The 24185-nt window shown below is 40.7% G+C and overlaps 1 protein-coding gene and 1 long non-coding RNA gene across 6 annotated transcripts in view; one reads left to right on the top strand and one right to left on the bottom strand.

Annotated features, from left to right (window-relative positions):
- The window catches only part of LOC117938423 (rho GTPase-activating protein 42), an 81124-nt gene that overhangs the window by 52705 nt on the left and 4234 nt on the right, over window positions 1-24185 (bottom strand). For all 5 annotated transcript variants that reach the window (XM_034863021.1, XM_034863038.1, XM_034863013.1 and 2 more), the window contains exons 2-3: window positions 9104-9199; window positions 4894-4955 (exon numbers count right to left, since the gene is read on the bottom strand). In XM_034863021.1, the coding sequence (XP_034718912.1) occupies window positions 4894-4955; window positions 9104-9199 (158 nt within the window). The remainder of the gene's footprint in view (window positions 1-4893; window positions 4956-9103; window positions 9200-24185) is intronic.
- LOC117938467 lies at window positions 326-21408 on the top strand. The gene is made up of 3 exons (XR_004655401.1): window positions 326-411; window positions 9438-9442; window positions 21397-21408. It is a non-coding gene; the product is annotated as an uncharacterized LOC117938467 (long non-coding RNA).

Raw genomic sequence — 24185 nt, forward strand, 5'->3', positions numbered from 1 at the left:
CTTTCCAACAATGAGGACAATGCAACAATCAGAGCAACTGGATGGCAGAGGTTTAGAGAACCGTTAACTTCATTTAATATTGTATGAGGTGTTTTCTTTTCCCGGGTGCAAATGTTCCACAAGTTCCTTCCTGAGACTATTTAGCAGAGGCTCCGTGGCTGCGTCTGGAACTTAGTGCTGATTGGTTGGTTGAGTGATTGATTGAAAGAAAACCCAAACAACCAAGAGTGTTTTTTTTTCCTATCCTGGGATGTATGTGTGGTGTAGCCAGACCTTACTCCACAGAGCTGTGGAGATAGGTCTGGCTATGTGAGACTACCACACCAGTGACTTCAGGGAAGCAGGAGGCTTTTCTCTTCTGTTGTTTCTCCGTCCTCTCTGACTCCGGCAGTGGCCACGGTGTCTGCAAATGTCAAGCTAAGCTAACGTCACCCTGTGTCTTTAGCTGCATGCTCCCAGCCGGTAAGCTACACTGTGTATTTTGTTTTTCTACAGACATGCGCAAGTAGGCAAGGGGTGGCGAGAGAATAAAAAATACTGGAGGAATCGCCGATTGAGCTTTTGTGATAGTCACAATGAAAAGCTCATTTCGATCATGGCACCCCCACTGCCCAACAGCAGGACAGAGCTGGGCATCTGGATAGGGTTTCTTATTTCCACTGTGATTGAATTTTAAATTGCTACAGTGGAGATAAGGGCATTTAATGCAGTTTTCCATGCTGAGATTGTTTATGTGGCCTCGATTTTATAAAATATATATATTTTTGCATTATTCATGATGGAGCTCAATTTATGCCAAGGTGGCACTGTTGTGAAAACTGTGGCTGAAACTGAGACGTAGAAAATGCTTGGTGTGAGTCCTGGTCCTGGCAACCTGCCTAATCATCACTCAATACAAGGCCGTTTTTAAATTAAATGAGCTTGAAAATGAAGTTGGACCAGTGTCAATCACAGTTTTACACCCAGTGAGGTGAGGTGAGTCGTAGCAGTTTAAAGGTTATGCATAAGAGCAGCAAAGTAAGAAAGAAAGTTTCTTTCAGTTCAAAGTAAGCACCACATCAGGAATCTTCTTAGAAAACTATATCAAAAAGTCCTTTTTATATATCATAGGGATTTTAAAATACTACGTTTACATATGACATTAGCTGCGTTGCCGACACTTGTATCCCAAGAGATTTGAAACTTGAGCAAGTGAAGAAAAAGCTTTTACTTCCTGCTCAAAGTGCAGGGATCAGAGGCGTGTTCCTGTGATCCGATGAGGCAGGAGACTGCTAGGTGAAAAGAAAAGACATGATGCAAAGAGGATGCCTTTCAAGCCAGGAGAGAGGGATACATTATCCCAGGGAGGGGGTCTGAGCTATGAATAGGTTCTTACTCATTACATCTGTCACAGCTGATGAAGTACTGCATCCTATAGCCTCTGTGACTAGTCATGGATGCGTTGATTTATGAAGTTTATTTACTTTGCAATCGCGCGTTTTGTTATAATCTTACGCTTTTTCCTTCTTCACAGCTGTGATGTGCTGTAATTTCATTTCTGTTGGTGGTTCAGCCGTGTCGCTGCCTGTCATCTGGATATGTTTTGGTTTCTTGAACCTTTTGAAATTAGATGCTTTAGAAGAACTGTAAACACCTGCATTAACATGCGCTTGTCGCCTTTCTGTCTTTCTATTATTTTTGAATACATATGCCGTAAAGCTGTCAAGCTGTAACGCAGTGTTCCCTCTTTGTGCCAAGGAGATTTCAGACCCCAAAATATGAACTGGATGCATTCACCTTCGTGACAAAAGGCCGTCTTAAAAACAATCATTAAATCTGCCCCGATCAAATACCCATCACTACTCCAGAAAAATAGTTTGGTTTTATTTTACAGATTATTCCTGTATTCTTATCACACAAACAACTTTAGAAAGAAAATGGTAACTGTGAATAACTATAACATTTCCACTTTTTTAAAGAACATACACATTTGTTTGCAAATGAAAAGACTGTTTAAATGCATCCACAAATGTATTATATTTTTGCAGATATGAATGTTTTATTTAATAGATTAAACAGTTAAATTCAAGTTTGATACTGTGAATTTCTTTAATTAGATTAAATTGTTGAACAGAGAAAGTTTTTACAAGTGTAATTATCTTTTATTAAGGGTTAAAAAGCAAGGACGCCCAGGTTGCTCAGTTGGTAGCGCGGACGCCCTTATGTAGGGGTTTACTCCTCATCACAGCGGCCACACGTTCAACCCCAACCCTCCCCTTTCAAGACTCCAGCTGTCCTGTCAAATAAAGGCCTAAAATGGCCAAATAATTATAACTAATCTAAAACTGAAGACTGGAATGCAAAAGAAATGTGTATCAAATACAAATCAAAGCTGGAAACTGTATTTTTATTACGGAAAACTACTGTAATTTTACAAGAAAGCTATTTTTAGTTATTTTTTAGATATTTCTTTTGGCTACCAATTATACTATTACAGTTTTCATACAGTTTTTGTTTTTAACCTTATGAGTCTAGTTGGGACCGGGGGCAGTGAGAGCCAACCGGCCCTGCGTATGTCACATCCTGTTTTCCCCTTTCCTGGAGTAAATCGTTCCAAACTGTGACTTATTGCTAAATTATCCAGATATTACCGGTTCAGACTGACATGGGTGTTACAGCCTATGCATCATGTACAGCAATTAAATAATGTACAGAATAAAGTGGTGGTGGGGGGGGGATAACAAGATCTATAGGCCATGTGAATTCATGAGCGGTGCCTTTACGCTTGTCAAATGATTAGGATGACACAATATTCCATAAAGCTACATGGCCTGCATGGAGGTGACCCACATCTTCAAAGGGCAACTCTTTCCATCAGAAAATTAAGCTGCACTTTGAATGTCAGCAGGGAAATTCTCACATGAATTTGAGGCTTTATATGAACATCTATAAGATGCGCCATTACTGTAAAAGCTATAAAATGCAATAGTAGCAGAGGTACAGTATGTGTTTGCACCAATATGGAAATGTTGCATAACGTGAGAGCTTAAGGAGTTGAATCACATCATTCTCACATTCTTAGAATCTTCTTCTTCTTCTTCAGTGGTCACTCGAGAGGAGTATGACTGTCATGTTGTCTTATTTGTGGATCTGGACTTTACTTAATACTAAGACAAATATGGAGCTCATTACACATCTCCACAACAAAATGAAATCCATCTTTAACTCAAATGTCAATCAGTTTGATTTTTCAGGGCAAAATACTTGCAAGAATCACAAAAGCAACAAGCAATAAACTCCAAACCTTCATAAACAGATGCTTATGAAAGATCTACTCTTCAAACACAAACATTAATGAAACACAAATGGAAACACAAATCACACGCAGGAAATGGGTCTGGATTGGGCATATACAGTCCCTTCAGGGAACCCCCCCTCCAGCACAACCACAAAGGCCTTATTAGCATTTCAGGATAGGAGAGAAACAATCTGTGGTTTATCAACATTTCTTTAAACCAATCACAATCATCTTGGGCGGGGCTAAGCGCCGGACGCAGCTACGGTGCCTAAGCTAAATAGTCTTAGGAAGGAACTTCTTTTGGTGGAACATGTGTACGTACAGAAGTAGCTTTAGTCGTCTACAGAGAACTTTGACTGGACTGCAGAGATCTGAGGATCAGGTAACCATAGTCCTCAGATTGGACAGATAGTCTAGCTAGTTGTCTGGATTTACCCTGCAGAGATCTGAGGACCAGGTAACCATAGTCCTCAGACAGATGGTCTAGCTAGCTGTCTGGATTTAACCTGCAGAGATCTGAGGACCAGGTAACCATAGTCCTCAGAAATCAGCCGCAGGTAACGCCAACGATGAGACAGAGGACGGACATCCGGCCAAAATGAGGAACATCCGGCGAAAGTCGTCAACATAGACTACATGCTCCCTAAAAAGCAAATTGGGTTACATTATATCAACATCTATAGTAGGAGCCTGTGTTTTAGCAGCTACGACTTTTTATTTTCATATTCTTAAATTTACTATAAACTACAGCGCTTGTCCTAAAAAGCTTCATCTGTGCTCTCCATCCAAAGTGTTATTCCAAACTACTGTAAATCGTCGCGTTACCAAACACTCACGCCCTTAGATGAAAAATGAAATGAATTAAAAGTGTCTGTAAAAAGCCTGCTCTTTGACAGAGTCCTAATGAAAATGTCTCAGATTGTTACAAAACCTATGGCTGCCAACCTGCAGCTGATCTCATTTGCATATCAGACTCAAATCAGAGTATGGAATGTAGTAATATCTGCCTTGAGGCACCTCTCTCCTTCTAAAATACTAATTTTCTACTTTTTACAAACAAATTGCTAAGTGCAGGCCCAGGCTTCTTTCTGCTCAAACTGAGCAACACTGTGATAAAGCTAAGAAAGTTGTGCTGTGAACCGTGAAGCTGGTAAGCCAATTTACACTGAAATAAGCAAACATAGGGAAATAAATGGGAAACTTATCACAGTGTAAGTCCACCAATGAAGTACCAAGCATTCCATGTTTGGCTGTACAGGGTATGTTCTGTCCCACTTTTTCTCTTTCAGTTCCTAATACTGCTACTTGGTAACTTTTCGAGGAGTTTCGGGGTAATTCCAACCTCTTTGTACTTTGATAGCCCACCAGTATCTTTCCACAGCTGAATAACATGACTGACTGTGAAGAGAGAAAGTCCAAGGGTGCTGTTAGACTCAGTTTATGTGCAAAATGGAGATTCCATTTTTTACCAGATGTCTAAACCAGTCCAAATTATTACAAATAAGACAGCACCAACCAATTTCTGTCCAAATGTTTATCCCTACAGAGTGTTAAAGTCAGACCTTCCTCTCTTTGTTTCCTACATTTTCCAAAATATCAAAAAGTTGCATTCTTACCAAGCGTCTTCTTTCTTCTTCTACAGTGGTTAAGAGCTGGGAGAACTCTTTGAATGACTGGGCTGAAATACAAAAAAAAAGATCATTAAAAAAATAAAGCAAAAATTAAAGTAAATGAGATCGTATTAGGTGAAATATGTTTGGTCATTAAATGCATCAACATGAATAAAACATCCTGCAAAATATGTTCACCATTGAGTAAGTACACAGTGATCCACTGTGGTTATGTTCAGATGATGAAAAAAAGAATATTTTAACACAGTGGCTCAGTCGTTAAACATCAGATGTTCATGGCACCCCCACAAGCACTGTAGGTGCTAAAATGTTTATTTGCAGTGCAGATTCAGAGCTTTCACTGCAGCACATTTTAGAACCTAATAAAATCATGCAGCTGTCCAATTTAAAAGCAAGACTTGCAGTATAAAAAAAACAATACTTCAATTGAATGGAACCCCCTGATTGCTTCCCTTTATGTTCTTCCCCTGCTAGGCTTTACAATGCATCGTCACAATGCAGGAGTGACTGATAGGGTCTAGATATATTCACGCCATCTGGGCTATACTTTAGCAGCTTATATTACATTCTTCAGGGCCGGATGAATTCCGCATACAATACATCTAATCTTATTTGCCAGAGAAATGTGCCTCGATAGCTTCACAGCTTCATTAAATAGAGGGCCAGGTACAGTGTGGCCTCTGTCGGTCAGCCCCCTGTGTCACCCCGCGTCCAGCCATTTAGCAGCGGTCGAGCTGCTCTGCTTGCCAACACAGTAACATCATTATCAGCGGTGACGGCCTGGCATAGGGACCCATGCATCATCTAAGACACTTTGGTCCATTTACACACCAAAGCTTTTAAAGACCAGGGAGCAATGATTTTGTGCCAGTGATCCTGCAGGCAAGCTGGTCTCCTATTAACGCCACTAGCTCCTTTATCAACAGCACAAACCTCTCAGGGGGTAAAGGGCACAGCTGGAGCTCTTGATGGGACAAGATTAGACTCTGACGAAAGGAAATGGGAGTCAAAGTGAGGTTACAGCCTGCATATCATTCACTGGTAAATGGAGGAGAGGCAATGGACCTGATGAATCACTGAAGGAAATAAAACGAGTGGAAGCCTATACAGAAATAAAGAATTATGTACAGTATAATTTTCTGCCTATTATAAGAGGATTTTCTAGTAATCAATTGGATTGGTTAAAATGGTGCCTTTCTGCTTGATATTTAACTTCCCAGATCTAGACCTCATCAGACTTGTTCCACCCCAGAAGGCTCTGAACAGCTCTTGGACACTAAAGGATTGACCTTCTGAGAGAAGGGCATGTAACTTTTCAAAAAATCTAAATTTCTGTTGCCACGTCTATCTTTTGGCCCCATTGATTTCTGGATAACTGGCATGGAATGTGAATGTCACTGCAGGAAGTCATAGCGTGAAATCAATAAAACGTCAGGTGAACCCTCCTGGCAGCACATACAGGACGGTGGATGTTGTGTGTGGAAGTTGGGAGCATCAAAGTGAACTGTACCGATACTGCATCAAGATCATGGCTGGCATTCACACAAGGGTCTAGCTATGTCAGTTAGAAAGCTCAGTGTCATTGATGACTAGATTGATTTCAACAGGCGGTTTCACTTTTTTCTCAAATAGTAATCATGGCTGAGATGGTGGGTGAACACAGCAGTATAGTATGAGGAATTCATTTCTCTTTAAGAAAATATTGAACACTTAGTTTCTTGCCCCATAACTAGACTATGTGTGTGTTCTTTGGCTTGTGTAAGCATTGAGTTTGTGGCCAGTGGATGCAAAGAATTCAACGTTTTGCAGGAATACTACATCGTGTTTAGTGTTATTTCCCATGATCCAGGGTTTTTCCGACCATTGAACAGCTGATGCACAGCACCCGAGACGTTTGGGCACCACCTATTAAGAATGAATGTATCCAAATGAGTGTTCTCAGATCTAATGGTTGTAGTTGGTCCCCAGTGGACTTCTTTGGCAAAATTTGTCTTTAAGCTTTTTAAGTCTTAAGACAATACGCTTTTGTCCCGATTTGATTCTTTAAAAATTTGGTTTTGAATTTTCAGTTACTGCGATTCTAGAAGTATTTTGATTCGATAGTATTAGGGTTGGGCAATAAATCAATATTATATTGATACCGATTATGAGGCTAGGTATTTTGGATATCCTTATATCGTGATATGACATAAGTGTTGTATTTTCCTTGTTTTAACGGTTGCATTACAGTGATGTCACTTTCTGAATTTAACAGACTGTTTTGGGTATTTAATTTGCCTTAACTCGCTTAGTTATTAGATCCACATCACTGATGATTTATATAAAATCTCATTGAGTAAATATTTTTTGTGATTTTCTTTTTCTCTTTTAATAAAAAGAAAAGTTGAATATTACACTTCTAGAGACAATTTATCTTTATTTTTTTAGATAATTTTTGGGCATTTCCAGCCTTTATTTTGAAAGGGGAGAGAGATGGGGAATGACATGCAGCAAAGGGCCGCAGGTCGGAATCAAACCCCTGGCCTGCTGTGTTGAGGATTAAACCTCTACATATAGCCGCTCGCTCTAGCAGCTGTGCTATCCGGGCGCCCAGAGACGCCCAGAGACTATATATCTTGAGGCATTTCTAAATACTCATTGTTTTCTAAGAAGAATGAACATCACATGTCAGTCTGAGATGTATTTCAGTTGGAAAGAAGAACATAACGTGGATTTTCTACATTTTCTGCTTTCTTTCTGTTTTGCTGGAAACAAATATGATGTAGTGACTACCGGTGGCTCCATTTAATCTGAAAATATTAAGGTGCAATCGTTGATTAAAAAACATAAATTCTACGGAAAAGAATCGATTTTAAAAATTCCAGCAGCCCTTCCAACTTAATGTACTGTTACTGCAAGCAATACCATGTTTCCAAACAGAAGCCTGTGGCTCTGTCATCTGAGTCCCAGCCACGGCCAAACCACTGGCTTGTGTTGTGCATGTGGTCTGCACTGCAAACACTGAGCCGGTCCAGCTACAGAACAGGTGGGCAGCTCAAATATCAGTTGTTCAATCGGAGATCAACACCGCTCTTGATTGAAGGTGCATTGTCTCCAATTAAAGCATGCTGGATTCTAATGAGGCATGGATTTGGGTGTAGATTTTTCCAAGAAGCATAATTGCATGCAGCCTCTTCGGCTTTGGGAGAAAAAAAGGAAAGCAGGACTCCTCATTACCCATTCAAAGGGGCACATTACAGCCTCATGTAAAGGAGGTCGATATCCAGTCTAGCCCTCACAGATGGACAGTAATTCAGCATTCTCCAGCGCCAGGGAGAGAAAGACCCGAGCCGGGGATAATGAGCAGTGCAAAAAAAGATAGGAAGAAGAGGCCAGACTGGAAGCCCTGCCCATTAGAGCCAAGACGCCCTCTGCACAGCTGCTTTCAAATTCCTGTTGGAGGCTAGGAGGTTTGCACCTCCATTAATCTCTGACACTGATCACAATTAGTCCCCTTGATCTTTATAGGCTTTTAAAAAAAAGATACAGGGGAAGCATCATAAGGTAATCAATAGCATTAATTATGTATGCATCACAGATAACTTAAAGACCTAAGTCTAAAACCAGCTCCCACAGACTCTCCAAAGGTTTTACGTTTTCTATTGTCTACTTTCACTGATGTAAAATTGCTTAAATAAAATAACGTAATTTGAGCACCTGGTTCTTAGCCGGAGGATATTGGCTGTTATGATACGTGTCAGCACCACAGCCATATGTGTTCAAGGTTGGGCTGCGTGATTATGGAAAAGCAATTATTTTTTTAACATTAAAATCACAATTATTAGACGAGATTCATCATTGACTTTTGGAAAGATGTTGCATTTCTTGAACTTAAAAAACGGAAACAAATCAAAGGTGAAAACACCTTGATCTGTTAAACACGTTTTAAGAACAGAACCCGAGACAAAATAAGAGTTGACTTGCAAAATGTTATGTGACAAATGATCGGTTTTCTGAATAACATTGTTATTTGGATCATAAGGGGCAGAAATCAAAATCACAATCAAAATTGGATTAATTGCACAGCCCTAGTTCAAGCATCTCCCCAGAGAATCCCTACAGACATGTAAGACAAGGTGCTGATTGAGGTGACAATCTGACTGAAAGAAGAAAGAGAGAGCTCTGCCCCCCCCCGGCCCGGCCAAACTGGACCTACCGATGTTCACTTCGTCATCCGTTTCTGCATCGCCAATGCACTCAAACTGGAACTCCTGCAGGGACTGGGAGAACTTCTGGACGGCGGCGGAGAGATCTGGAAAATCAGAGCGTCAGAATAAATCATTACATAAATGAATCATTGAACACATGGACATAAAATTGGCAGCGAAATGGAAAGTAGAAAATCCAAACTCGATATTACAACTAAAGCTAAAAAACTGTGGAACTTAAGAAGACTATTGCTTGACACTTTAAGGGAGCAGAAGAGCAGAAATAATGCACTTTTATAATCTGCTGACTAACCAATTCCATGCCCACTGACATTTATACAGTAGCAGTTCTATAAGTGACTGCAACATCTGTTAAATTTACTTCATCCCTTGTCCATTGATCATAATACCAAGATCTCTCCAGTAGAATGAAGACGAGCTGAGCTGCCTAACCTTTGTGTAGAAAATGATACAGGAAACATAGGGTTAAAATCTTTGGATACTCTAACTGCTAGATATGAATTTATGATGTGTATGGCATTCCAGGAGTTTAGTTGTGATAAAGTGCTGTCATAAAGGTTTTTTCCATTTGATATTTTACTTTCCAGCTGAAAAAAGTCGGTGGTATGGTTACCTGGTCCTCAGATCTCTGCAGGGTAAATCCAGACAGCTAGCTAGACTATCTGTCCAATCTGAGGACTACTTCTGAACGTATACATGTTCCACCAAAACAACCTCTTTCCTGAGACTATTTAGCAGAGGTGCTGTCATTGTGTCAAGGGATTAGCCCCGCCCAAGATGATTGTGATTGGTTTAAAGAAAAGCCAATAAACCAGAGCAAGTTTTCCTCCCAACCCGAGAATGCTGTGTGGACTAGCCAGACCACGTGTCTCCATGTGAAACTAGAACACAAATGACAAGGTTTTCATTTCCCGAACCCTGCCCACCCAACATAAAACCATAAGACTTTTTTTATTTGGGTGGGTTGTAATGCTAATTAGCTCAGTGTGAACATTTTTCTAAAGTTCATGTGGAGTATTAAAACTTCAACTTTGCAATTAGGCAACATCAAGGCGTACCTGATGAAGTGCTCGTGGTTTAGGAGTTCTCCCTGAAATAACATGTACGAGCTCAACAAAGGTTTCTCTGTTTGAGGCAGAGGAGCTGATTGTCCTTTTAAATACTTAAAAAGCATTTCTAGAATGGCATGCATTTTGAGTTACCATGGGGAAATGTGTTTTAACAACAACTAGAACTAAAAGACAAGGCAAAAAATTAACATACTCTAAGAAAGTAAAATCAAATCTGGATTGCATCTTGAATATGACTCATAAATGCATGAAAACATATGTATACAATGATCTGCATGCTGGCACATACATGGTCAGAGGATCTGATCACAGTTAGACTCACATGTAAATCAAAACATGTTGGGAGGATTAAATGTGGCCGCTTTTTAACGCCAGGGTCAAGGCAGTAGCATTAACCTGTGAATAGCTGACAGAGTGCATGGATTTCTTCGGATATTTTATTTTTATTATACAACTGACTTTAATTTGTTCCATGCCTCAGTTCCATAAAGGTTAGTGTGTGGGTCTGTTGTGTTAGCACTGTGACTTTAGTCCTGCTCAGGTGAAAGTAACCTATGTTTACAGGTACTTTAAAGAGTGGGATGGAGCTTCAGCTTGTAATGGAGGCTTTTAACAGTTCACAATTCTGCAAAACTCATAATTAAAAGCAAAAATGGAATTTCTAAAATACTCTGACATTTTAGTTGTCAGCCCACACAGCTTGAAATGTACACATTTTTCTCATGTCCATTGTTGACACTGGCCCACTAATTGCTTCTCCCCTTCCTTCTCTCACTGACAATCATGTCTTTACTTCAAAGAACTGCAAACAGACAAATCTCTTGCCTGGAAAGGAAGAAAATGCCCACATTAATATACAGTGCATACTATAGACATTGAAACAGTGATAGACTGCTCTACTATAGTGCTGTACATGAAAAGCAGAGGTTGAGCTTGTTATAAATTGTACTGCAGTGACTGGGTTTAGAAGGCTTCACGGGGTTTGGAACTGCAATTACTGTCTAGTTATTTACAGTTCCACACGCTTTTCATACTGTGTGTGCTTCATATCTTGGTAATATACATTTAGGAAGGATCTCACACAGCCATATTTAATACAGAAACAACAAAGCATAGAGTGTGACCGTCTGTTATTGGTAGTAGCCAACCAAACATCACATTTTTAACATATGCAAAAACGATGATTTAACCGATATTTAATTGGATCTTTATCAACGATAATTATGATGACTTAAAGATAAAAGCTATAAAATGACGAAACGTTCACACTGTTTGAGGCAATGGATATTGTGTTAAACCCTACTGAGACAACAAAAGTTTATCTAGCAAACGGGCCTTAAAAGCTCCCAAAAACGATGCTCTCTTCTCCATGGGAACATAAATTGCTTGGAAAGCCTGATAACAAAGAACCATGTGAGATCTGTTGGGGAGTATATTTTTCTTTACCTAAGAGTTGTTATATTGTATTTCAGTGTTTTTTAGGTATGAGCAGAAACAAATTAACAAGGTGAGAGTGCAGATTGAAAGGCTCTTAAAGACATCTACACTACCCTGAACCAGTATGTCTGACCCTGGTAAACGTTGCTGAGTCTGCCCTGAGCGCCACGGAGTGGAACTTTTCCAGAAGGTGTATTGTGCCAGTGATGTGCTCATATCATTCCTGCTGTGACTCAAACGCTGCCGATGTGAAATCAATAGCTAGCTGCAGTTGTCTTGAGAAGCTCGCGGGGCCATCAGTAATGGATGATCTCTAGCGCTGACGTTCAAACAGGTCCACACCTAACAAACAAACACTCAACTGAATGCAGTTGAGTGTGTTTGGTTATTTAAAAATCCGATGTGCCGATATATCAGCAGATATGTATTTTTTTTTTAATCCAGAAATGCGTTACAAAACATAAACAGATTTCCCTAACATTAGTTATTTGTAGTTATTTATGAGTTCTCACTAAAATAATATGATAATAATTTGTTTTATTTAATACAGAACAGAGGAATATATTAAAGTTCTGGTAAATATAATGTATAAAAATACAAACTTATGACATGAAACTTAAAGTCCTTTGAATAAAATCTCCTAATAAAAAAAAAAAGGTTTTACCGAAAGGGACGTTGTAGAGCGTCCTCTGGTGGACAGACTATGCAACGCCATCACTAACAGGGACGTTGTAGAGCGTCCTCTGGTGGACAGACTATGCAACGCCAACACTAACAGGGACGTTGTAGAGCGTCCTCTGGTGGACAGACTATGCAACGACAATGCTCAAAACATGGTTGAATTATTTTTTTTATACGCCATTACAAATGCAGATATCGCTAGATCGGGAAATGCCTGTCGGCCCGCCGATATATCGATCGGGCTCTAATTCTAAGCACCATATAATTTCAACAAAGCCAAGATAATGATCAATTTAGCATTCCTCATTAGCATTTCACAAAATCTGCATCGAGGGCTCATGGGAGATGTGGTTTAGACAGCTACTGGTGCAAAAGCTAGCCCAGAAGTGGGACCAAATGTTGATGCTTTATTCCTGTGATTCAAAGGACTACACTACCCACAAGCGTTTGCTAGTTCTACTCACTCACCTCACCTGAAGCAGCAAGGAAACTGATGATGAGCAGTTATTATCATCTTAAATAAAATGGATTATTATCATCACTATCAGTCAAGCTCACTGTTCATCCGGTTAGGGCAATATTCAGGGAAGACCTGGCTCAACAATGTTGGGTTTACTTTCTACTTCTATGCGTTTTTTACTAAGTTTGGGAATCGCCACACTCGATATGGCCCTCTGCTCGTTAGTTGTTATACTGCAGAACAAATTGTTCAAGCAGTTAGAAAGAAACCACATCACTTAAAGTAATCACAAGACTGAGTAGCAGAGATGAATGAAAGAAGAATCAGTATAAAGGAAGATAAATGAACAGCTTGTATTTTTTAACCTTAGGCAAGCAGTAAAGGTACAATCAGTGTGACACACTGCAGGTTGTGGAGACAAGGCCAAGACACTTGGCTGTCTTATCAGTTTAAATATCAAACATAAAAAAGCCACAGTCTTGTGGTACACGGAGAGGAGGTGGAACAGGTCCCATGCATCAGAGTTCTAGGTGTTCATCTAGTGGAGGATCTGACCTGGGGAGGGAACACTAAGGAGATAGGGAAAAAGGCTCAGCAGAGACTCTTTTTTCCTGCGAACCCTAAGATGCACCAGGCTCCCGCAGGAACTCCTCCCACATGCAGGTGCACAAACGTGTGTGCTGGCACACAGCTGTACAGTGTGGTTCTCCAGCTGCACCACTGACGAGAAAAACAACCTAAGGTGGGTATTTAAAATAGACCAGAGAATCACTGGGGGCCCTCTTCCAAGCTATGAGGACTTATACTCCAGTAGGCTGCAGAGAAGAGCACCAAGCATCAGAGCGGACCCCATACACCCTGGACATATCCTATATGACACCCTACCCTCAGACAGGCTTATACGGAGCCCCGGAGGACACGCGGACCAACAGCTGGAGTGAAGACAAGCGGAGAGGGATGTTTTCGAAAGCAGGAGTGTGCCCAGCGGACGGGGATCGAGCCGCACTAACGGATACAAACACAGCTCCTCCAATCACACTTTTGCGAGATCTTGACTTTGTTTGGCAATATCTCCAGTTTTTGTTGCAAGATCTTGCAAATCCACGTACTCAATACAGTACAAAAATACAAAATAGGCTACATAACCACAGATTACAACCCTAATTCTGAAACCAGCAAGAATGTGGTGCATTTCACGTCAGTAGCGCTTTTTGGCATGAGCAAAGCAGGCAGCCTCCCAGGGCGGCGTTTTTTCATGACACATGGGGGGGCAGCATGAGCACTTAAAAAAAAACAAAAAATCCTTGAAGCATTTTTCTATTATCTATCATTTCACTTTGTGGGGAATTGGCAAATTGCCACCCCCTGCAGCTGCAGGCACCCCTGCACAGAGAAGCTGTGAGAGAAGGGGAAAGTGGAGGGGGGGGCAGGGGAAGTTCACATCTGGGTCAAACGGGTTGCTTGACATAGGCGCCGATACGTAGGTGCTCCGCTAATACTGAGCACCCACAGAGCTGACTGGGGATTACTTGTCAGTGCAACTTCTCATCTCCAGTCCTATCTGTATTTGTGAGAAGTGGCGCTGCCCTGAGATGAAAGATGGCCGACTTTACGGCTTTATTTATGAGTTAGTAGGCAACTAGGCGTGTTTGTTCGTGTGGCAGCTGTCCATTTCCTTAGGTTCTGAAATGCAAACATTTTTTAATAGTTTTTTTTTTGTTAAAAAAGGGCGAGCACCTGTACGCTTGCACGTAGGAAAACTTAAAACGGCGCCTATGTTGCTGGGTCCCCCAAATGGAACGGTCCGGACAAGGGTGAGGGGGGGGGGGACCGGGGACCATGAGCCTCTTTGAGCTTTTATGCATAAGGATCTATCGGAGATCAACCACAACTGTTGGACTGCTCTCAGGATGGCACTCTGCCAGTCAGATTTTCAGAACTAGAGTTGATCAGGTCCTACCTGAAGTCAACCACGTCCCAGGAACGGCTCACTGGCCTTGCCGTCATCAGCATCAATCACCCAATAGCAGAGCAGATTTCTTGTGATGACATCATTGATGAATTTGCATCATGGAGGCCAGAAAGGTCCGGATTTTAGTTCTAGTTAGTGTTTCTCATCTTAGTACTGTAATAATTAGATTCTCTTTCACATTTGTGTGATGAAGGATTTGTGCTATTTAGAATATTTATTCTATATTAGGGCACCCAGATAGCTCAGTTGGTAGAGCGGGTGCCAATATATAGAGGTTTACTCCTTGACGCAGCGGGCCAGGGTTCGAGTCTGGCCTGCGGCTCTTTGCGGCATGTCACTCCCCCTTTCATATCTTCAACTGTCCTGTCAATTAAAGGCCTAAAATGACCAAAAAAAAAATAATATTTATTCTATATTTGATTTGTATGTTATTCTTAATAGTTTATACTATTGTTGCTCTCCGCTCGTTACATTTATTATATATCTGAATGTATATAATTTTGGCACATTTTTATATATATTTTATTTTAACAAGTGAAAGAGAAAGAGTTGCATTACAACAGGAAACACTTTTTAAAGGCGCACAATCTCCACCTTCAACATTGCCAAAAGACAATAAACACAATTCTGAACTTAAAATAAATTTGCAATGTAATGTAGTAATTAAAAGGGAAAGAAGGGGGACTTTGATAGGGTCTGAATCTAATCTATCTATCTAATGTCATTTACTACATGAAGTGTAAAAAAGTTATTTGTGTCTTCTAATTTTATCACACCCAGCAAACATTGTATCTCACCCTGCATGCAATGTTCCTAACAACGTCTTTGACCTCGGATTCTTCTCCCCGCGGACATGCACAAAGGGGAAACAGAGCATAGTTCTGGCGTGCAGCCCTCCTTTGCTGGCTTTAATCAACGAGCTGGAACCACCCATGGGTAGAGCAGCTAGCCCAGTTAGTGTCCAGTGTGGGAGACGTGGGGAGGACTACGGCTGTCAGTCACCACACAGCAGAGCCCCCTCGGCACACCCGTTATCTCGTCTCCAGGGCAACTGCATACCACCAAATTCTATCTGCTGACAACCCATGACAAAACACAGACAACAGTGCAGGAAAAACAGCTGAAGTGCACGCTTCCTTCGGCACCTATCAGGGACAAGAGCTATGATTTAAGGGCATGCATCAACAATCCCTTCTGCACTTCGACTTTTAAACAAATACAATTTTTTTGATTATTGTTGTATTACAACTACTCTCTAGGGTATAGCCCTATATGTAGGCTTGTGTGCTGTTATGGATGTGTGTGTTGTCTGTAGCTGCTAACTAACTGCCCCTTATGGGATTAACGAAGTTGTTGAATTGAATTGTGTTGAATTGCAAGAACACATTCTGCAACAGCAGTTTTGTTATTCTCAATTGGGCTGCAACAAACATGTATGTGTATTTGGGAGGTTTTATCTGAGTCAAATAGTTACAATATACAGATATGTGTCTTTAATTTCCCAGGTACACTGATCTCTAATGGTATTTGTGTATTTGAGCTTTAAAGAAACTCATGCTTGACTGCACAATTTCTTTAGTTGTGCTTTATTTTCTATTCAAATTGTGTTACCATGCATAAAATAAGATATAATTGACGCATTTAACTACCATGCATTCTGTACATCTCTGTCATAACTCAGAAATGCCCTTAGATCTTATATTGCAATATTACGTTTTTTCCAATTTCAAATGACGTTCCCAAAAGGAAACTTTGTCAACTTCTGTTTTATCTAAAAAGAAACATTTCTCTGTTTGTTCATATCACTTTGATTTTATTGCTGCAAAATGGGACAAACTGACAACACACATATAATAAAAGATCCTTAGTTGGCGCCTGTGTATTGATATAGTATTGCCATGGGAAATATTGTAATATTTTGCTGTATTGATTGCCCCCCCCCCCCCAATAGCTAATGGATGTGGTGCATAAAAATGACAAATAATGGAATCTTGAATAATTTTTACAGAGAAGTGTCTAAAATGTCCTGTTGACTGACACATGTTGAACATCACTGTGCGGAACTCCCAGCACTCTGCGTTGCATGACTGACATACTCATCACAACAGTAATTACTAAGCAGCAACCCTGTTGTGCTTTCACACCTACTGATATTCTAAGAGGTTTTAATGAGGTGCTTTAGCACAAATGTATGCAGAAAAGCTTCTAAAACGTCGAGTCACAGGCACAGTGTTCCATTAAAGAATTCATCTTCAGCTTTTGCTAAGTAGCTACACATTTACACATCCCCTAAAATGACTCTGAAATTCAGAATGCACTCAAGGTATTTTCTGTTTAATATGTATAAGGCACATTCCCACACTTTAATATACATATTTGTCTCTTTTTAAGAGGCAAACAAACAAAAGCCAAGTTCACCGTGTGCCTGTACATTAACACATTAACACTGTGACACTGCTGATTTCAGATGGGAAGCTCTTCAAAGGGGGACGCCTTTATGCACCCAGCTTAACGTGAGACGGGGAGATCTCTTTGATGCAACAGTAGGGTGCATTGTGCCACTTTGATTCCACGTGGAGGGATTGTAATGGGGAAGAGGAGCGGCCCTTCAGGTAAGGCCTCTTCCACCTGCTTACTAATACGTCTGCCTGCCAGTCGCCCAGCAGGGGAGAAGAAGAGCTGTGTGAGGAGGGCCAACCAGATGGGCCCTTGCACTCCCAGAGCATACCAAACCTTTCCCACTGCCAACTGTTGCCTGAAACAAAGCCTTGTCTAATAACTGCACTCACTGCAGCTGTTGCAGTAGGAGTAGTAGTAGTAGTAGTAGAAGTAATAGTAGCAGGCTGTCACTTTAAGTAGCAGTTGGTTTACCTGTGAACTAATTCTGAAGTGACAGAAAGCTCTTAAAAATGTCTGAATAAAACATTAAAGGAAGAGATCACAGAACGTAATCCCTGTGGGACAATTTAACAAATGAAAACTGTTTTCACCACTTATTTCCAAAGCAAGAAAGCAAGTTTAGGGTGGTGTAACAACATAATACTAGGGCTGGGCCATGTAAAGAAAAAATCAAATATCACGACATTTTTGTCCAAAAACATCAATGTCGCGGCGATGTAGGGTTGACTATTGATGCTTTCAAAAAAACATGTGCATACAGTGAGATTTTTGATAAATAACCACCAACAATGTGGATAAGACTAAATGAGAAAAGACATAATAAAACAGCTACAACAGTCTTGAAAGTTCAGAAAAAAAAAATTACTTTACTGTAATGCATTCTTTATAACCAGGCTGAGACAACACTTATCTCCTATTACAGTAACCTAAGATGATATCTAGACTCATTTCAAGATATCGATATAATATTGATATATTGCCCAGCCCTAATTAATACCTTCTTTGGAAGTCCTTTTAAGAAGCATGCCACTCAAGCACACTGTGTTTCTGGGATGTTGATGGAATAACATAAGCAGTATATGTTATCAGTAATCTGCTGTATGTGTGCTGATTATTGGCCGCTTATTTACACCAACTTGACGTTGTAGAAATGCTCAGAATATGACAGGGAGAAAATATACCTTGTATACCCGTCTATCCCTGCACAATACACTTCTGCAATATTTTCATCTTTCTTGAATTGTTTAAAGCTATTGAAGAAGAAGAAACGGATAGCGGGTCTTTGATATGAGCCTGATGCAACGCCACAGCCTATTCTTAAGCTCCAAAGAAAAAGGTGAGAGTTATTAGCCCTGCAATTCTGCTGGAATGAAAAAAAGCCAGCCAGGCCAGCCTCCACCATTCATCAGCGAGTCTACAGCCTTTAGACTGAGTTGAAAGATTTTCTTTTAGAACACACACAGACAACACATCTGACACAAGTTCTGATGGAGATGAACTTGCCTCTGAAAGAAAAAGACTTTCACATTTGTAGCGTGAGTTGGCATTGGTCTTTTCACAAATAAGACTTCACAAAACATCTATTTTGAGAGAGGCCTTCTTGTTCTTATCAAGGCAAAGATCAATTAACCAAGAGCATGTATCAAAGTAAGACAATTAAACATAAAAAGAGGTGTGCAAAACTAATTTAAACCCCCCATTGTCCAAACCTATTCTGATAAAACTTGTCAGCCAATGGGGCCAGGAGACTTTCTCATGTGCCATCCAGAGTCTAAGTTTAGCATCTGCGTAGGCTACGTCGATGTGAATTTGCCATCTTTTACCACACAATCTTTTGGATCATCACAAGATTATATAGCATATTTATAACGTTTTCCAGCCAAGTTGTGTGTGTTGCTTTTAACAGGTAGCCTACACAAATCATCCGTTGTTTCCCAAAGCCAAACTAAGGCGAGACATTGGGAATAAGTCCTAGTTATATCAGCACTTTAGCTCAAATGAAAGGAGCACTTCCTAATAGTGAGTTTTTAATGATGTGGAGGAGACACACAACAGATCACCTTATACTTTTTTTGTCTAAAAAGGCAACCATGCTACTGGAGTGCAAAGTCGGGCAACGGCGAGCGCGGCAATTCTGCACTCGGTGTGACAATCACTTTGACTGACAGAGTAAGAACAGAGTACTTCAGAACAGACCTCGAATCTGGAGACAAAACACATGTCCCTGCACAGTCTGAGGGGAAGCAGCTTTTAGAAATACAACGTCTAATCCTTTTATCAAAATCTGTCCACAAAACCCCCCGCGTGCGTCCCTTGCAGTGCTGCGCGAGCTGTGCTTACCGCTTCACTCAGCTTTATTGCTAAACAAGTCACATAATGCACTCGTGTATTTCATTTCCATTACATGAGTTCAAATTCATCAAAGTTGTCAAAGCGCCAGCAATACATTATAACTAGTAAAATCCTGCCACACACACAAACACACACACACACACACACACACACAGAGCTATCTGAGGGAGGATGGGGGATGGTTATACAAGCATGTTTACAGGTCATTTCCTGTGGCTGAGCCTTGGGAGCATCATCTGTCCTCAGACAAACAAACACTCGTAGTTCCCAAAGCTGAACACTTTTCTGAAATCTTTTAACAATGCGTCATGTCATTAATTATGGCTATATAAAGTTGAAGAAATACATCAGAATTATGGAACTACGAGTGGAACGAGTAAAGATGCTGTGTACAGACTTGCTAAATACTGTCGATTTTATAATGTCACACATGCGTGTCAGCCGTTCATTACTGCGTGTATCCCAGGGAAGAAGCATCACTCTAACTGGTGAACAGGCATGGGCATGGGAAGGCGGCAGAGACTCCCAGGCTGCTTACATAATAATGGGCTGTCTTCTGGTTTAGACTGAGCTAATCTGGCTGCATTCTTTAAAGCTCGTGGAAATTAAATGCTTAGTCGGAGTTATGAATCTTCTCAAAGGACAACATTCTTTAAAAAAAATAGAAGCTTTTAATAATAACCGTGAAGAGAGGGGGAAAACAACTTTTTTAATGTGCAATATAAGCTTCAATTTGAGAATTATTTCAGTTTTGCAGCAAATTGTAGTTGCGGTCCTAAACGGCCCATATCTGGAGGAAGGGCGGTGAGGCACAGCGTACATGCCCTACCTGCTACCACTATGCGCAAGGAACAAGCAGTTGGTTCATTATTTTTACAAATTTGTACAAATTATGCGTGAAGGACACACATAGGCTGCCAGAGTCTGAGAGGGTCTCTGAGGACTCCATCACTGCTCTGGGACCAGCTGTGGGTCTGGAGTGCACAGTGTTTTCCACACACATTCATCAGTGACATTAAACTGTGATAAGGGCTGCACAATATGGTGAAAATATGCAAAAATGCTGTTGGATATCAGATATCTATATTACTCTTGATAGACAGATACTTAGTTCTGCTGCTTTCTGATAAAATACGACAAATTGCTTGTTGATATTTAAAAAGGACATGAATATACATTAACATGCGTTCCCCCAGTCTGCCTATGGCCCCCCCAGTGGCTGGAAATGGTGATAGCTGTAAACCGAGCCCTGGGTATCCTGCTCTGCTATTGAGAAAATGATAGCTCAGATGGGCTGATCAGGACTCTTCCCTCTATAAGGTCATAAGGGGCATGGTATCTTCCCCTTTCTCTACTTTGCCCACCCAGAGAATTTGGCACCCAATGAGAGAGCGACATCATGGCTTGTAAACAAGCAAATGCTTTGCTTGTTTTGTGCCAGACAGATCTAGGGTGCCGCCGCTAAATAGACTCAGGATGGAAGTTGTTTAGGTGGAACATGTGTACATTTACAAGTAGTAGTCAACAGAAAACTCAGATTGGACTGATAGTCTAGCTAGCTAGCTAGATGTTGCATCTCAGTGTTTATTGTGCCAGTTGATATTGCGATGACCATAAAAAACTATATATTATGCAGCCCTAATTTTGATTCAGATAAAGCTAAAGCTAAAATGAAGACCTAATGTACAACAAGATCACAGGTTAGTGGCTTGGCAGTGCCACTTGAAACAGCTTTTTACAATAATCGATTGGCCGGCATCTGAGTTTAAACTCGTCTGCAGAAAATATGGATGGAGCAACTGTGACTTTACCCGTGGCCCTCTTACAGGATGTTGTTAGGCTTGTCTTCTAAATCTTTGGGCCTGCTGTACATAGCAGCCACTCTTAGGACACAAGCTCATACACAAGGCTTCAGGCTACAGGCCTCTGTGTGAAATGACAAAAGCCAAGTCAACAAAAAGGGGTTGTTGAGAAAAAGTCATCTAGCCAGCTAAACAGTGTCAAATATTATTCTTGGACACTGGCCAGTCAATCCACGGCTAAAAGGCTAACGAATATTGGATTTACAGTACATGACAGGTGGTGAGAAAAGAAGATTGCAAATGGGATGCCCGTGGTGCTCTGTGTGGGTTTGATGTAAGTGATAAAACATGATGAGGTGTTCTGATCTACAACAATGATGGATGAGGTACAGGAGAGAAAGCATTCCTCTGCCATGTCCATTATTTTGTATATCTAGAAAGTCTTGTGTGTTCAAATAGTCTTTTTCATTGTAATCCATGTTTATGTATACAATTATATGCTAACATGAACCATGAACATTATTTAATCAGCTGCAGGCTGTAGCTTTATATTCACGAGAATAAACATGAGAATGGTATCCATCTTCAGCTTCCCACTCTCGGCAAGAAAGAGACTGAGCCCATTTAGGTTGGTTAATTTGGACCTAAATCTGCAAATCAGTATGCACGGGTCAGATGCTGAAACGCGAGTGTATTAGCTGCCTTTTTGACATCCTACGTTACCCACCCAACCCTAACCCTCTCAACGTTTAAATGTTAGCGTATAAAACATTACAGCCTCCAATGATGCTTGGCCACCTGCCCAGGCGCTTTGTGGACAAACTTACCTTCCACATCTGAAATGCATCATTATTTGCCTTGTATCTGTGGTTTCTCCCCCCACTACTCACAAATGGGATAATTAGAAGCTTTAATGTATTTAATTACTGCAGTCAGACAGAGGGATTAATACAAGTCAGCAGTCCTTATTTACACCAGGTGTGAACAGTCAGTGCCAGGCAGCCACAGACAGTACGGCAGGGACCATCTATCTGCAGATGCCGTCTATATATTGACCGCATCTGCAGATAGATGGTAGTCACACCTGGAACACATTATCCATACCGACAAATAATAACTACAGTCACAATGGAATGGGACTGGGGAATGTTTAGACCACAATCACGATCACGAGCACGAAAACATCGTACTATAAAGCAGTGATACCCGACCTGGGGGGGGTCCATTATTGCCAGAGAGTATCCGGGGTGGGGGAAAAAATGGATACAGCATAGTATCACTATATATTTACAGTGGCAATACTGTCTCAATACAAGGGCACCAAGTATCAATCTTTTATATATATATATATTATATGTGTTGGTCAGTTTGTCCCATTATTTTTTTTTTATTTAAGTAATATGAACAAACAGAGAAATGTTTCTTTTTAGAAGAAACAGATGTTGACAAAGTTTCCTTATGGGGACATTCTTTGAAATTGGGAAAAATTAGAAGTCGGAAAAATGGTTCTAAATTGCAATATATCGCAGAATATCGCAAAAATGTTTAAAATCGCAATACTATGGTATCGTGGCTTAAGTATCGTGATGATATTGTATCGAGAGGCCTCTGACCCCCCCCCCCCCCCCCCCCCCCCCCCCCACAGGGTACGTAGAATGATTGTGAAGCAGCACAACTAATGGAAATTGTGATTTGAAAAATGTGTCAGCTGTAACACCTGAACACTAGATGTTGCAGTTGTGTAAGAGAACTTGAAAACTAGTTAGCAAGCGAGCACAGAAGTTTAAACAGGTAGCCAAAAGTAATTAGTAAATAGTTATAAATAAATAAATAGCTACAAGTAATGACTGCTGAACAGAAAGCATAAAGTTATGATTAAAACGGTAGACAAGGTAAAAAGTATCAATTAAACAGTTCAAATGATTCGCTAAAAGTATTCGATACATGTTGAAATAGTTAGTTCAAAGTATTGTATAAGCAGCTGACAGAGTTAGCTGCTAAGTGTAATGGTGTTATATGGTCGACACATTCAGGTGTACTCCAAGCAGTAGCAGTGATCGCTGACCAAACCAACCTAAATATCGACAGTTGAAAAAGTATATCCATATGATGGATAGTGTTACACATGTGGAGCATTCATTGGGAATTGATGAAGGGATGCATGGGTTCATCTGACAGAGCTGTGGGGGAGTTGGGAACCACGGCTATAAAAAGCAGGAATCTGTGAACGAGTCTGTTTGGACTCGCCTGCCAGCAGACGCTGTCAGATTTTTAAACGCCCTTCAGTGAGACGTTCAGGGTGACAAAGATCTTTATCTTATAAAGTAAAACGAGCCAAGTTAGCCCTCTGAGCTAATGAGTAGTAACTACTGTAGCCAAGGGTAAGATCAGAGGCTGTGTGTGAACCAAGATGGCCCACACAACTTTATAAACTCCAATACTGTCACTCGCTTCGCTTCTCCCTGTCCAATAAAAACTTAAATTCACTCAGCATTTTGCTAAGAGATCAATCAATAACACAGCTCACACTGCGATTCAAACAGGCCCGTTTTGAACAAGCACTGCACTAGTACATTATAATGGAGATATGGCTTTACATATAGAGGAGGCAATAATGTAATAGATATCGGTGAATTGTATTTAGATCAAGAAAAGGACACGCCAAGATGACTGATGCTAACTTATTTGATGCTACCTTGTTTTGTTTGCCTACCGTATTTCAGCCATGGTCTGCTTCCCCAGATCCACAGGGCTGGGATAAAGGCTGACATCACGCCCACCACTCTCCTCCCCTTCTGCTATCTTTGCTATCTTCTTTGCAAGAGTCGCTGTGTCTGGAGTTTAGCACCACAGACATTTGGGATTGGGTTAAAGAAAAGCAAACAAGCTAGAGCT

This window comes from Etheostoma cragini, chromosome 3, assembly GCF_013103735.1.
Source record: "Etheostoma cragini isolate CJK2018 chromosome 3, CSU_Ecrag_1.0, whole genome shotgun sequence".
Taxonomy (NCBI): Eukaryota; Metazoa; Chordata; class Actinopteri; order Perciformes; family Percidae; genus Etheostoma; species Etheostoma cragini.